Genomic DNA, 15,000 nt, shown 5'->3' on the forward strand with positions numbered 1-15,000 from the left:
GGACAGCTTCTGCTGATGTACAGGACAAAAAGCCATGACACTGCTGTAAACCCTGATTGCTTCTGCACCAGAATTATCAAGATGTTATGTGTCACTTTCACATTTTCCAGGGTTATTTGGTTGAGGGAAGCAAGAGCATCTGTAAACCTGGCACTACACTGCCTTAATCAAAATGGTTTTACTGATCATGGATTATAACAAGAGACCTGACATAATGGATGTGCAAAGTCTGCCCGAAGAATTAGCATCACTATAGGCTAGATGGATGGACGTATTCAGGAAACGTAGTTTTTCTTGAAAAGGAAAATGCTTAAGCTAAATGAGTTTAAATTCTTATTATTAATAATACTTAGAACACTACATTGAATTTGGGAGATTTCATTTTCCTTTTAATACAAACTTATGTAAATCAGGTTCTTTTAAATCCTATACAGTTTTCTTTAATAATAAACCATTGTTTTGACATTCCACTTAATGCACTAATAAACAAAAATTTATCAGGAGTGATACCTACACACAATTTGCAAGTCAGTGTAAGTTACTTAATTTAAAACTGAAAGACAGAGAAAGCATTGGAAATACTTTTTAAACAGTATTGCCATATTTCTATTATAAAAGTTATTGTAATACTGAGCGGGTATGGTCTGCTGTTAAGGTGCTTCTGTTATATACCCCGTAGTTTGCCATTTGTAAACACATCTTTTGATGTTTCTGCCAACATCCTGGCAACAAAGCAGTGCAATTTCAAATGAGCTAATTAACTTAATTGTTGATGAAGCATGAAACAGTTCATTCACCCTGTTAGCTGCACCATGACAACATAAGAGTCTCAGCCCCTGAAGTTACTCATCTATATAAGCCTATCTGTAGCTTTCCATTAAGATCTATTGCATGCCAAATGAGTATGGCTCTTCTAACAAAGACCAGTCCATAATGTACATAGGTAGCAAATCAGTGCTGTTGTTGAAAATTCAAATGAACACAGAAATACTAGTAAATACTTCGATAAATAGAATAAATAAATAGAAAGGAAAAAGTGCAGAAACCCATTGCAGTTTGAAGCTGCAGATGAAAAGGAAAAGCTGTGTCACTTACTTCCTAAATGCTATGATTTAGTAAATAGCTGGCTAAAACAAATGCTGAAAAAGCAATGACATCACTTTTCATTCCTGAAAGGTGCAAACCCACCTGTACACTGTGGGTTTTTTTATGTATCTTGTGCACATGCAAGAAAAAAAGCAAAAATAGATTAGCAAGTGAGTGAGAGTTAAATGGTCATGCTTAGGCCTTTGTGCTTTTTTATTTATACTATACACAGTAATTCCTACATCACACAAACTGTCAGAATTTAAAATGTGCTTTTTCATACTCCTACTATCCAATATGAAATCTAAAGCATCTCTTCAAATTTTCTGAGGCTCCATTTCAGTAAAGGATAATAAGAGGATTAAACACTGTGCTATTGAAAGGCCTGCAAAAGTGTTCGACATGAAAGAAAGGATAACAATTTGACCCTCTGCCGATAGCCTCGATTATCCAGTTGCTTGAAGTACACACAAAAAAATCTCTGATATGGTTTACAGTAAAACTTTGTTTGCTGTCTTTCACTTTCCCTTGCCTTGAACCATTTTGTACCAACGAATAAAAATCCACCTACTTTAAAAATTGTCCAAAATCTTCACAAACGCTTTCACAGCCAGGCCATTTGCAAACTCCATGACCATAGAGAGTATGGGAGGCCCCAGTCTCCTCATGTGACGAGCTGCAGCAAAAGAATAAGGCATCAGATTCATCTCAAAAGCCATAATCATTGGAGGCTGCTAGCGCCTGTCAGGTTACGATCAGTGACAAACAGGTCAAAACAGGTCAATTTAGCTCAGAGCAGTCAGAAAAATTTAATCGTTCTATTGAATAGTTCAACTGCCAAGGCTAGATGATGTTCCAATTAGAGAAGAAATAGAGCCAAAGATGACTGTTAATAAAGGATGAAAAAATAAGATGACTGTATAATACCACATGCTAATTATGCCATATGACCTTGGTGTAACATTTACCTATAAATAAAAAATACACTCAGAAATGATCAATTCTGAGTATAAATATTGAAGACTGACAGTCAGATTCTTGAATATTGTGAATGTTCAAAATAATACTTGAATTTTCTGCTCAATGTGTATAAAAATAAAGTTGCTTCCATTAATAAATATTTTTGTTCATGAGCATTGCTTTCATTAACTACGTGGCTTCATAAAAATCCCTAGCCGTACTCCATGACTTTTTATGGAACCTCTGCAATTGTTTCATCCATTATGAGTTATCAAAGAAATTCAGGGAATTATTCTGTGGATGTAGTCGACATACTGAAGCAAAGAACCATTCTGTGAGATATAAGCACAAAAGTGATGCTAACTGAAAGTACTACTACAAATGTATTCAGATTTTTAAATAATACAAAATAATGATTGAAAACTGTTCTCACAGTCATATGAGCATGAGAGACACTTGAATCATAGTCTCATAAGTATTAAAATAATTAAATGGAAAATTTATTTGACAAGACAATTACAATTTAGGTTATGTAGATACAATTAAATTTCATCTTATATTGAGATCATCTATATCTCACTACACTAATGTATTTACTGGTAAGGGTTACAGATACTACATACTCTTGTATTTAATCCATTACTTGAAATTTAGAAACAGTAAATAATATCTGTCAATGTGTCTAAAAAGGATTTTAACTTCATCCATATGGTGGAATTCCACTGTATTACACTAACAACATGGAAAATTTGTAGGAAATATGCCAAGTTCATTATTGTCAAGCATAAAAGACAGAAAATTTAGTGGTTCTTTTCACAAGAAACAAACAACATGAGAGATGCTTTAATATCCTGTTTTGAAGCACTTTTACTAAAGAATCTTTGCACTGAATTACAGCCTTGACAACTCATATAGATGTACTTTGTCAATGAAACCAGGAGTGTGATTCAACAATAAGGGCCTGACTGCCAGGTGTGTTAAACATGAATGAAACTATGCACCAACAGAATGCCATCAAATGTGCATTTGCACCCCTACACCAGCCCACTTGATTCTGTAATTAACTTTTACCCAAACTACCATAAATTCCTGAGTTATAAAACCACATGCAGGTAATTTTGTTGTGTCTGCGCAATTAGACATCATTATTGAAAAGCATGCCCTATTGATAAACAATTCTGGAAAATCAGGTTTCCACGCTCTCTTAAGTAACCTCCATTAAGTGCTATTTTTTGATTGGAAATCATGTGACTTAAGATGTTATACAACCGCTTCACATCAAACGATAAGCACAGTTGAAATCTCATCAGAATTACCTGTCTCGCCTTGCATTTAGAACTGAAGACTGTCCATTCACTATGGAATGATGAGTTATTGGTGGTGATGCTTTGGAAGTGGTGGAGGAGGTAGTAGAGGAGGAATTGTTAGTAGTGAGGTCTAGCCCTCCATGTTTAATGCCATTGTCTTCCATACTGTGAACTCCAGTCACTTCTTTCCATAACTGCTGAATCTCAGCAGGACTTAAGCCAGCTATAAAATGAAAGAGAGCCCCACTAATATAACAAAATAAAGAGTTTCATATAATGAGCTCAGTGTTAATAATGGATTAATGCCAACAATAAAGCTGATGCTGTTTTACCAGCACAATCAACACGTAGTAAAACATAAATTCATAAATCCATAAATTCATAAACATAAACCAATAGAGAGCTTAATATTGCTCTCTACTTCATTTGAAGCCTGGAAACTTGTAGTTTCCAGGATTCATCCTTGGTCACAAAAAGCATGTTGAATGTATTCATACATATGTGTTAGGGTTGTCTGGCTCAAGTTTGCATGAAGTCATGGAAACCTACAGTACAGTACAATTATTGTACACGACAGTACAATATGCTTCTGCCTGAACTAAAGACTTCAAAACACAGGCAAGAGAAGGGCTGTGAGCATTCTCTTGTCTTGGCACTGAAAATGCAGCTAAGATAGGAAACCAGATTTTGAAAGATGAAGAACTCATCAGAAATATATATACATTCTGTCACCGCCAGACCTTGTAAGTTTGACGTATCACTTTTCAAAAATACTAGATTAAATGCAGAAAAGAATATGAAGACCAGAGATCTCGTGATTTCAAAGCCAGGTTCTTTAGCCTGACATGGTTTGTTCCAGAGTTATCTCAAAATCTGTCTTCTCTATTTCATCTCAACAACCGATATTAGGTAACACATGGTTATGGTATCTAGATCTGCTGGAATGCAAAACATTCAAAATGCTGATGCTGTTTGAATCAAAATATTGTAAAATATTGTGCTTCTTTTTTTTTTCTTTTTTTAATGAAAGAGCTCACATTTCTGGTCCTGAAAAGTACTAGAAAGCATCTGTTCATTCAGGTTAATAAGACACAGTAGAAAAATGTAAAGACTGCTTTTTTACTGTTTGGCAAATCTATTTATTAGATAATATTTTATTTTGAGAACATATAAACTCAGACTACTGAATGAGATTCAACAAAAAATTATGAAGAAAGCACAAGAAGTTCTTTAATTCTTCTCAGTAGCTATCTCACCATGAAGTATTCAAAGCTATTAAAAATTGATTAGTAGTTATTTACAGAAATATTAATTTCTGGAGGAAGTATTAAACAAAGTGGGTGGACAGGATTTTATTTTTTAATTATGAAACCAGCTCATTTTTAGACTACTGCTTTGAGTCTTGATTCTTTACCTTAGATACCAACACCCATTGGCAAACTCAGCTACGGAAAAAGTAAAAAAAGAGTTGATTGCAAGTCCTAAAACCGGACTTTATACCATATTTGTATAGAAAAACCCTAGGTTTTTAGGAAGCAAGAAAAGAAGCCAGGCTCTAATTTATTGCATTAGAGAGATGGGAGTGATGGTAATACTGGCTGTAATTGTTTAATGAAGGTAAGTAATTCCTGCTGACTTCATGAAGTATGTTCCAGCAACACTACAAAAAACCCACTCTAGTGTTGTAAATAACAGTTACGTACATATGTAATCACAAATCAAAATGAAATAATGTATTTGTTTAGGTGGCATGATATACAAAGTACAGTATTTACTTCAAAGTCTTCCTCCTGCTGTTAAAAAAATAAACTAGCTCTGTACTGAAAAACCCAAACCCAAGAATAAAACCATCTGTTTAGGTAATCAGATACCATGTCTTCTAGTGAGAGGAATTAAATTTGAGCTCATCAAACTTTGGGTCCTGTGTGAGCTGTGTAAGAGCTGCCCCACAAGCTGGGTGAGTGCAGGAGGGCTGAGAGCAGCTGCAGCCATGGTCTCTCCCATGGGCAGGGACGTCCTGCCTATCTGGTCCTGCCCTAGCTCACCTAGGGTTTTTTTAAAGCAGGAAGAAATTTCTCTCTAGGCTCAGGCTAGTTAACTTCATCACTTCTTCAGAGGACCCTGAAAGGCTGCCTTTTAGGATAAAAGGATTACGGGCAGGGACTTAAAAAAGTATAAAGTTAATAAGCGGATTTGTAATTAATTGTAAATTATGGCAATTTTGTGGTTTCTGTGTCTAAAAAAGGCCAACTATCTTTTTACTAGAGGCTTGTGGAAAGGCTGACAGACATTTCAGTCTGGATGTAAAAGTAGGGTAAGTTTTAAAGTTTCATAGGCTGTGACAGCCCTTAAAATGCCCTCCCCATAATATATTAAGGGGAAATATATTTAGGGGAAAGGATCAAAAAGAGGACCAAGAGTGGAACAAAAATTACAAACTATAATAAAAAGGTCAAATACTGATTTCCTAAGAAATTTACAAACACCAAGAATTTGGGGATTTTAATACTACTTTCGTAACTCTTTTAACCTCTACCTACTCAATTTTTATGTTTCCATAAATGTTTAATAAAACTGTCACTTATAAAAACCATCCATTTTTCCTTTTCCAACATGGACCAATCAAGACTTGGGGTTTTGGTGGTTTTTTGTTTGTTTAGTTTGTTTGGGTTTTTTTTACTGCTGGGATTTACAGTTCTTTGCATTTAACTAGCATCAATGCAACAATACATGGAAATAACTCACAGCAAATCACTGGTTTTGGATACAGCATAGTGAAGACCCGGTCACAAAACAGATGCTAAAACACCTATTGCATCTTATTTGTGATACCTGACCATCAAGAAAATATGGGAAACATTCCTGTTCTTTAAAGGCACAAGCTATACTTGAAGAAAATACTGTTTACATATGCAAACCTCACAGCCGTACTTGTAAGAGACATCTTTTCACACTTTGCCAATAATAATTTGTGGTTTATGGGACTCTTTATGACCAGTAACTCACAAACACAAATACCCCGTGCTACTTTCAGTGTTCGAACCCTCCATGTAACTGAGCAAACTGGAAGAATGCATATAAAATGTTTGTGTTACACATGTAAATCCTTCTGCACAACTATCTTATAGTTCTCACAGCACAGCAGAAGCAGAAAACCATACTCTTGCCACATCTAGTGATTACCTTAATTGAATTCTGAACGTTTAATTTAAAAATGGAAGAAATAAATAGTTTGATGACATTCTATGTTAGGAAAAAACATCAAGCCAAAGGTAAAAAACAGATTTATTTACATTAACAATACCAATCCAAATATATATATATATATACTAATTATAAAATTTTGTAATTTCTTATTTCTTTATTACCAATCTTTTTTGTTATGAGTTCAGTTGGACTTAATTCTTTGAGTAAAAGAAAGGTCTTAAAAAGAACTATTTACTCCTAAGAACTATTAAAAATGTGGGTTTTTTTCTGTTTTTATGCTACCAGATGAATGAGTGTTGCATTAAATAATGAATATCAAAGCAATTGGGTAGGAGTGCTGAGTGAAATCTATGGGGATAGCTTAATGTGAGAGAAAACCTGAGGAATTCCTCTAGCAACAGATGGCACAAGAGGAGATTGCAAAAGGTAAAGCAGTTCAGAGGGAAGCTGCGTTTCATGCTTTTTTTGACTCTGGTCCAAGCCAATCCTACAAAAGGGAACAAGCATTACCAGTCTCTCATCTCCAGATTTATGAATCAACTTGTCTACCCACTGCTATTCTATTGGGCGTAGTAGGACTCGTTTTCCTTGTAGCTTTCAAGACTTTAGATATGCTTGTGTCATAGCTTTTTTATACAATGAAATTAACACATTTATTTGTAAACTCTGATTTTCTCATTGTTTTGGTTTCTTTTTTGTTTGTTTTGGTTTGGGGTTTTGGGTGTTTTTTAGATCACTGTCTATATGCTGTGTACTCTGCTTTCGCTCATCTGACTTCTGAGGCTTTGATTTCAAAGGAAATCAAAGGAGGAACAAGTTACATGCATAAACACCAATTAAAAATAATGTTACCTGTCATGAACATAGTCTAAACAATGCTCATTTCAGGACTGGGGTATCAGAGACCAGATTATTGTATAATTTTTATGACAGTCACTTAGCTCAACTCTCTATGGTAAAACAAACAGAAAGACATACCTCACAGGTTATAGACAGAGTCCCCTAGATGGGAAGACTCTGACCTTATCTTAAAATGTAAGCAGCGTTTATCTCCACGCTAATTTACGTTTCAAAAGTGTGTGCCCTATTTTCTTTCAAGTAGTAGAGTTTGAGCTCATTTTCATCACTAAAAAATCCTGATCAAAGTGACAAAAGGAATTTTTTTTTCCAAAAGTCTTTACGGTTATTTGTCAGTCAAAGTTCATTACTATTGGAAACACTGCCTTCAAAACTTGTTGTTCTATTTAACCTCTTTAATACAAATGAATACAAAAGAAAATAAATCCTAAAGGCTTGTCCCTAAATTCACTTGTCATAAATTGATGATTCAAAGTGCTTTTCAATGCCAAAGACTTTATTATCTTAGAAGAAAAAGAAAATAAAGTGATCTTTTGAATGGCTTTAATATCGCTGTCGGATGTATTTTATACCTGTTTGTTTATATTAAATGAAATAACATTCCACTAAATCAGATTTCAGTGAGTCCTCAGAGAAAAGCAATGATGCTTGAATTGTGCTGCTATTAGAAATTGTTTTCAGCACATAAGCCCAATAAATATGCACCTCCCCTCTACGAAAAAACACTAAAAAGCTGTCTTTATTTTTTCCAAAAGTATATGCTGCAAAATTTATCAGTGTCCAGAAAATTTAGTAATATGAATAATAAAGTTTCAATTACAAAGTATGCTTAAGTGTCATAATGGGAAACTTCTGAAGTTCAGATGTAAATGGAATGGTTAAAAAGTTGTGAATTTAGAAATTCCTCCAATCATATATTACTGAAATACCTTGTGGCAGAGACTGGACAGGAAGAGCAGACTGGCCAGGTGGGATGGAAATGAGTCCCTGACGCTGAAGGTTCAGCAGATGTTGCTGCTGCTGAAGTTGTTGCATCTGGAGGAGCTGCTGCTGGAAGACAAGCTGCTGGGCTGCCAACTGCTGCTGCTGCTGCTGCTGCTACAAAGAGAATGGAGGGGAAAAAAAAAGAAAAGGCAAATGCAGCAAAAAGTAAGGTGTGCAGTGAAGGCTAGAAAGCCAAAACCATAAAATCAACTTCTTTCTTTTTAAATTTAGTTATTAAATAATAATGCTATTTGTAGAATACTCAGGCAGTGAAAGTGTTTGAAATTTTCTATTATGTTCGTTTAAGCTATTAGGTTTTAGGGAAAATGGCAAGATACACTTGATGACACACTAAAGAAAAGGGTCAAGAAAAAGTCTATAACAGCTGTTTCAAATAAAAAAAAAAAACCTCAGCTCATGGCAGATGATAACAAATTTATCTATGCTAAACGTATAACTTTTTACAGCAGCCTGTGATTTGAAGGCACTCTTGTTTTTCCAGTTGACTAAGTTTGGTCTGCAGTGGCCCATGAACATGGTCTCCAGTGATCTATTAGTAAACTGGGATGTAGCCTTCCTTTCACCGGCCTGTTAGCTCACTCTCTTTTCATGCTGGAATATATTACAGGGAGCATGGCATTCAAGGCAACGAAATGCCCTATTACGGAGCAAAAGTACAGGTTCCAATTTTGTGAGGCATTTCAAGACAAACTTGAGTCTACAAAGACTCAGGAGGGTATGAGAAGGCAGTCACACTTCAGAAAAAGACAAGCTGCTGTGGAAGACCTTTCCTTTCTAGTTTGGGGAAAAGAGAAACTTCTGATGCGCTCACTGGAAAACAGACTGCATAATGGAGCAAGTCATGTGGATTGCCCAGAGCCTCCGGAGAAATAAGGGAGCAATTTCTATTCTGTAGTTGATGGCTGTCTGAAATTCTATTCACAAATCCAAACAGAAACAAAGCCTCAGGAGGTCACAACTGCTTCTTCGACGTTTGCATAATGGGCAGCTTGAAGACAACGTCTAGGATACCTGCTGATCAATTTAACTACTTCAACATGTTTTGTTTGTATTCTGTTTATATTTGATGCAGTTTGCTGACAAGTGCAAGCTAGGCCTGAGAAACCCACTTGTCAGTTTGATTTATGAGCACATCAAACTGTAACTTTCTACTCGCCACTTCAAACCTACAGTAGCAGTTCATTAATCAGGGGCCTATGACTTTGAAATCTGTGCTCAATCGCTCTTTTTCAGCCATGGACTAAATTTGCATGCTCTCTGAGCTGTGCCACTGAGTAAAGTAAGGCTCCTTCCCAACACAGATTGCCTGTGAATACAAGATAATCAGTCCAGAGTCCACCACAGTTTGTTCTTTGCACACTCAGATTCATTAGCAGACATTAGATGACAGCAGGACTAGACTGCTCAAATCCTATGCCTCAGAAAGGGAAGCAGGAGAATTATACCAGCACTGCTATTAAGCCCAGTAAAAATATAAGAACAAATCTTTGATAGCTGCATCCTTGCTACAGGAAAAGATCTAAACTGGTCTTGTCTTTTCCAAGCTTCTGACAGCTCAGACTAGTGTGCATCAGCAAGGGTCTTAGCTCCTACCTCTTTTGCTTGCTTTCCTGGATGCTGTTGCTGCTGTTGTTGCTGCTGCTGCTGCTGCTGTTGTTGCTGCTGCTGCTGCTGCTGTTGTTGCTGTTGCTGCTGCTGTTGTTGCTGTTGCTGCTGCTGTTGCTGCTGCTGCTGCAAAAGCTGAAGATGTAACTGCTCTTGCTGTTTCTTGTAAAACTCTTGTAGTTGTTGCTGAATAAACCATTTTGACTTTAATAAATAAAGGCAAAAGTTTCAAGTATTATAAATCTCCTAAACTCTTCTAGATTGGCATATGGTAGCGTAGCCATTAAGTATCACCTCATAACAAAAAATGTGATTTGAAGAGGCAGATCTACATACATTTTTTTCCAAGGCGGTTCTGAAATTTTCCAATGCAGATTCCAAAATATCCTAAACAGAAGGGTATAGAAAATCTGTATTCTAAAGGGAATGCAAGAGCCAAATTAACTCCTCAAATAACTATACCTAAGTTCCTTACATGTCCTATATAACAAATCTGAAGCTGCACTCATCCACTCGCAAGAAACCTACAAGTCACTAAGGCCAAACAAAACTGTCTGCTTCTGAGGGGAAAAAAGTAATTAATCTGTCAATCTGCTTAGCAGGATGCTGGATTCACAACTGAAGGTGAATTGCCTGTAACAATCATGGTACTGGATATTAAAATGTTTAAACATACAGTTCAGTGACTGAGCTATGACTATGACACACAGACACATTGTTTTCTGTATGACAATTAAGCATGCACCCAAAAATCCACTCTGCATTACACCAAGGCACTGATCACTGACACTATCATTATTGTAGGAATAACAGGTTCACCTATTTTGTAATTAGCTGACAGATTTTGTGCTAAGGAAACAGCAACCTCCTCCTCCTTTTTAGCCTTGTCTGGGACAAATTTTTAGTATGTAAAAAAACAAAATGGAAAACCTCTTCCCTTGATAAAACAAGCTGTTAAGCTGAAATTTCATAAACTGCATACCATTTATGTTACTAAAGGGAGCACTACAATGTTATGAATTTTAAAGCAACAATTATCTACAACTCTATCTGCACTTCCTTTGGCAGGTCTACAATTAAAATGTGCCTAAGTGCTTGAAAATTTAAACATCAATTTGTTTGGTATTTGTAATGCATCTGCCACTGGTGCTGTTGCTGATTTTAACATAATATTGAATATTTCAAAGTGCGATTTCACACTTCTGCAATCAAAAAAAAAAATAATTTGGAGACTGAGAAGTTTCATGTTTATTTTCATTCTTTTTGGTGTAAAGAGCAGTGAAATATTACAAAATAAGACCCATAAAATCTGGCTGACATTTTGTATGAATGCCCTGTGCTAACAGTCCAAAGCAGGTAACACACATTACCTGCTGCAACATAACTGCTTGCTGTTGCTGGAGAAGTGCTTGAAGCTGCTGCGGAGACAACACTTGCTGCTGGAGAATCTGCTGCATTTGCTGAGGGGTGATCACCTGGGGAGTCATCATGGCCACTGACACAGGCACCTGCACAGGGAAAGAAAGATATCATCGTCAAACACGTTTTACTTTGCCGGCACCACAGCAATACATCTTTTTTATTTTGTACCAAAGATGGACCATAATTTTTTACATAGTATTTATCACTGTAAAGTTCCAGTTCCAGTCAGAATCTGTTATTTTAAGGCCACAGTACTGTGGCACTCTATTTCCAGAGGCATCAGTTTCGATCAGACTCAAGCTTTATGTTTCGCATCTCTTATATATTCCTGCAAGAAATTTAAGCATGGGCTAGTACAAATATGTATTTAAAAATAAATGATCACATGGCAGAGCTCTCAACACTTCATAATCAATCATCTTATCAAGTGTCATAATGTTACGAATAGAAAAATCTATTGAGACTGTTTCAAAGGATATGATTAAGGCAGACAGCAAAATAAGTATCTTTAAGCAGTAAACGTTTTCCACAATAAAGAAACTTAGCCTAAATTTTTATTTTTGCATAATAAATCACTTCAGTAGAAGAAAAACTTTCTTGCTCAGCTAGTCTTTTAAGAAGGTCTGATTTATACAGGAATAAAACGTCATGGACATATCAGAGTACACAGCAAGGACTGCCACCTCAGTCGCCTGGTCTCTGCTGAGAGAATCGTGTTCTCAGCATTCCCAACTGAAAAGTGAAAGTTGGGAAACCTTGGCATTAGATTATTAGTTTTTCCACTAAACTCTAAGAATGAATTTTTGTGTAGGTGCTCTTTTGGACATGGCTTTATTTTCCATTTGTTATACAATGAGATCAAGTGTCTGCAAATGCATAACCAGGCACACACCCACCTCAGGAATATACACGTGAGTGAGAAAGACACAGCAAGGATGTTTGATTGTGTATGCAGGAGAGAAAAGTCCTATGGAAGAGCCTGTGGCAGGCACACAACATGACACCATTGCTCCAGCTACCCAGGACACAGTCAAACAGCTGTCAGCAAGCCAGGCTTTCCACCCATGAAAAAGCAGCCACTCGCTTGTCTAGCAAAATTCAAATGATTTTTCTGTATATAACAGCAAGCTGGCATATAAATACTGCTTTGTGAGATATTGTGGGACATTCAGGTCTTTTGTAAATAAGCAAAAATAATATTATTATTAATCAATTCAATCATGAGCCAATTTTAGGAGGAAAAACTTTTCTAATGTTTCTATTACTTGAATCTATCCCAAAAGAATTTATATAAATGAAATAGAGGAAAAAAGAAACGCAAGTCCACTGAAATATACTTTTAGAAGAAATTACTTCATATAATATTACACAGAATACCACTTTTCACACAATTCATCACAGCATAAACTATGGTCTTAAATCACTGCCTAATTAAGAGTCTGAAAGTAAACATACCAGCCTTTAATAAAAGTCTGATAATCTTTTGGCAAACATCAAATGAATTTTAAGAATAAAAATTCTGAAGGTTTTACTCTAAAATACAAATGGAAAAGACAAACCAGATTTCCACTCAGAAACTTGAGGGGAGGAATTTAAGCTCATCTATCCCTGTACTCCTTCCATTATCAACAGAATAAAGAAATCCTGAGCGAAGTATATCTGATTTAATTTAGGGATTTATTTTAACATGGAACTAAGCCCACACTGTGCCTGTGAATGTGCCTGTCTCTCTCCGTGGAGTGCAGACTCACTTTGAGTAGACACCTAAATGTCACACGATTCATTTTGGTTGTTACGCTTTGTAATATCTAGTTTTGTAGCACTGGAAACACCACATACCTATACAATAATATTTTGAGTTTAGCAAGTACTAAAGGCAAGACAAACAGGTTTTTACAACTTTTGGATTCATGAGCAAAGAATAAAATTCACTGACAAGAGTCACTATTCAATTTCCTTGGAAGTCACCAAGAATTTCCTCTGTTTACTTGAGATCTGAATTTGTCTGCTTGTAACAATTTTATCTCAGTGATGCTATTCAACAACCACGGGTCACACAGATATGAGAAGGCAGAGAGAAAGATGGATGCTTTCACAATTAAACTATTACCTTTAACTCTTAAACCCTGCAAGAACTTTACTAACACTTACATGCTTAGTATTATAATATGCAACAAAATATAAATATTTTGATCTAAACTGAGTGAAAATCTACCTAACTCTGAAACTGGCACCAATTTGTTCATACTCTGTGCTAAAGACTCCAGCCTGTAAGGTGTTTAACCAGACTCATAGTACCACAAGAGTTCTCTATTCCTCAGTCTGAAGTACAGATTCCCCTCCACCAGGCATATTTTTGTTAGCTTTGTAGTATCTGCTCTGAATCTGCCTAACTGTGTACGTGCTCTCGTACATGGGGACATGCCTGCTTTGCAGTACATTCTAATGGCTTTTCTGATAAAATTTGTTTTTCCTGTAATTTTCAACAGTTCAACTGTATAAGCTAGAGAACTAATATACCTGTTTTTCAGGATGATAGACAGAAGCATTAAAAAAACTGGCAGTCAAGACCATTATTAAAAATACAGATTTATGTAGATAACACTGCCTTTATAAGAATTTCACTGAATGATACATATGTGTGTATCATACCTGATACATATGTTCTTTCCCACAGGTAAAAGACAAGGCATTTTGAAAACTGCTTGAAATTTACATCAGCAGAACACATTAAGCAAAGAGATTTCTCTAATTGTCATTAGGTAACATAAATTGGTACATTTCACAGCCTTCAGTGATACACCAGACTGTACTTTATTTCTTACTTGCATAATGCTACTGTGCTATCTGGGCTGCAAGACTATCTGAAACCTACTATTTTATGGCCAATTATATGCATTTGGTATATTTCTTTGATTTAATGCCTGTGTTTTCCAAGATTTCTGATCCAATTTTACAAAAGTGTAGCAGAGAGGCAATCTCTGACTCTTTTTCACAGAAATCTCTCAATGTGTCTAGAATCAGTTCAGGTAGAGTAACCCAGTGAAGAGATAGGATTGTTCCTTTGAGCAGGCCACAGACTCCCCAAAATGCTTGGTTAAACCTCTCATGAAAAACCAAGGTGACAAAGAGAAACATGATTTATAACTGCAACCTATTTGTTGATTGGCATCCTCAAAGACATTGAACTCCTAACTGCCATGAAGATGACTGGGTATGCAATCCTACAAAACACAACGGGTGGGACAGCCTCTGAGGAACACTTTAATCTGTTGGCCCCGCAATGGATCCAGATGGAGGGTACATCATATTTTGAAGTTTCTCTTGTTTTTGTTGCAGGCTATCCCCCATTTTTCGGATTAGCTTACAAATCATGCTAAATAAAATTCCAGATATCTAAAGAACAATTTTTAACACATCTAAATGGCACTTCAGGCAAGAACAACTGTAAATTGCTTTATTTCTGCGTGTGAATATACAAATTAAAGAAAAAGCAATGACTTGGAATGAAAACATCGATACTGGAAATTAGATAGATGAACATGGATGA

The 15,000-nt window shown here is 36.0% G+C and overlaps 1 protein-coding gene across 24 annotated transcripts in view; it reads right to left on the minus strand.

Moving 5' to 3' along the window:
• Nucleotides 1-15,000, minus strand: part of FOXP2 (forkhead box P2) — a 405,492-nt gene that overhangs the window by 51,104 nt on the left and 339,388 nt on the right. For 19 of the 24 annotated variants that reach the window (XM_038153671.1, XM_038153676.1, XM_038153677.1 and 16 more), the window contains 5 exons: nt 11,399-11,536; nt 10,017-10,214; nt 8,348-8,516; nt 3,363-3,576; nt 1,658-1,762 (listed from right to left, as the gene is read on the minus strand). In XM_038153671.1, coding sequence (XP_038009599.1) covers nt 1,658-1,762; nt 3,363-3,576; nt 8,348-8,516; nt 10,017-10,214; nt 11,399-11,536 — 824 coding nt within the window. Of the gene's footprint in view, nt 1-1,657; nt 1,763-3,362; nt 3,577-8,347; nt 8,517-10,016; nt 10,215-10,364; nt 10,416-11,398; nt 11,537-15,000 lie in introns of all 24 variants that reach the window. The other 5 variants (XM_038153689.1, XM_038153687.1, XM_038153686.1 and 2 more) reach the window with 5 other exon arrangements.

This window comes from Motacilla alba, chromosome 1A (assembly GCF_015832195.1).
Source record: "Motacilla alba alba isolate MOTALB_02 chromosome 1A, Motacilla_alba_V1.0_pri, whole genome shotgun sequence".
Classification (NCBI taxonomy): domain Eukaryota; kingdom Metazoa; phylum Chordata; class Aves; order Passeriformes; family Motacillidae; genus Motacilla; species Motacilla alba.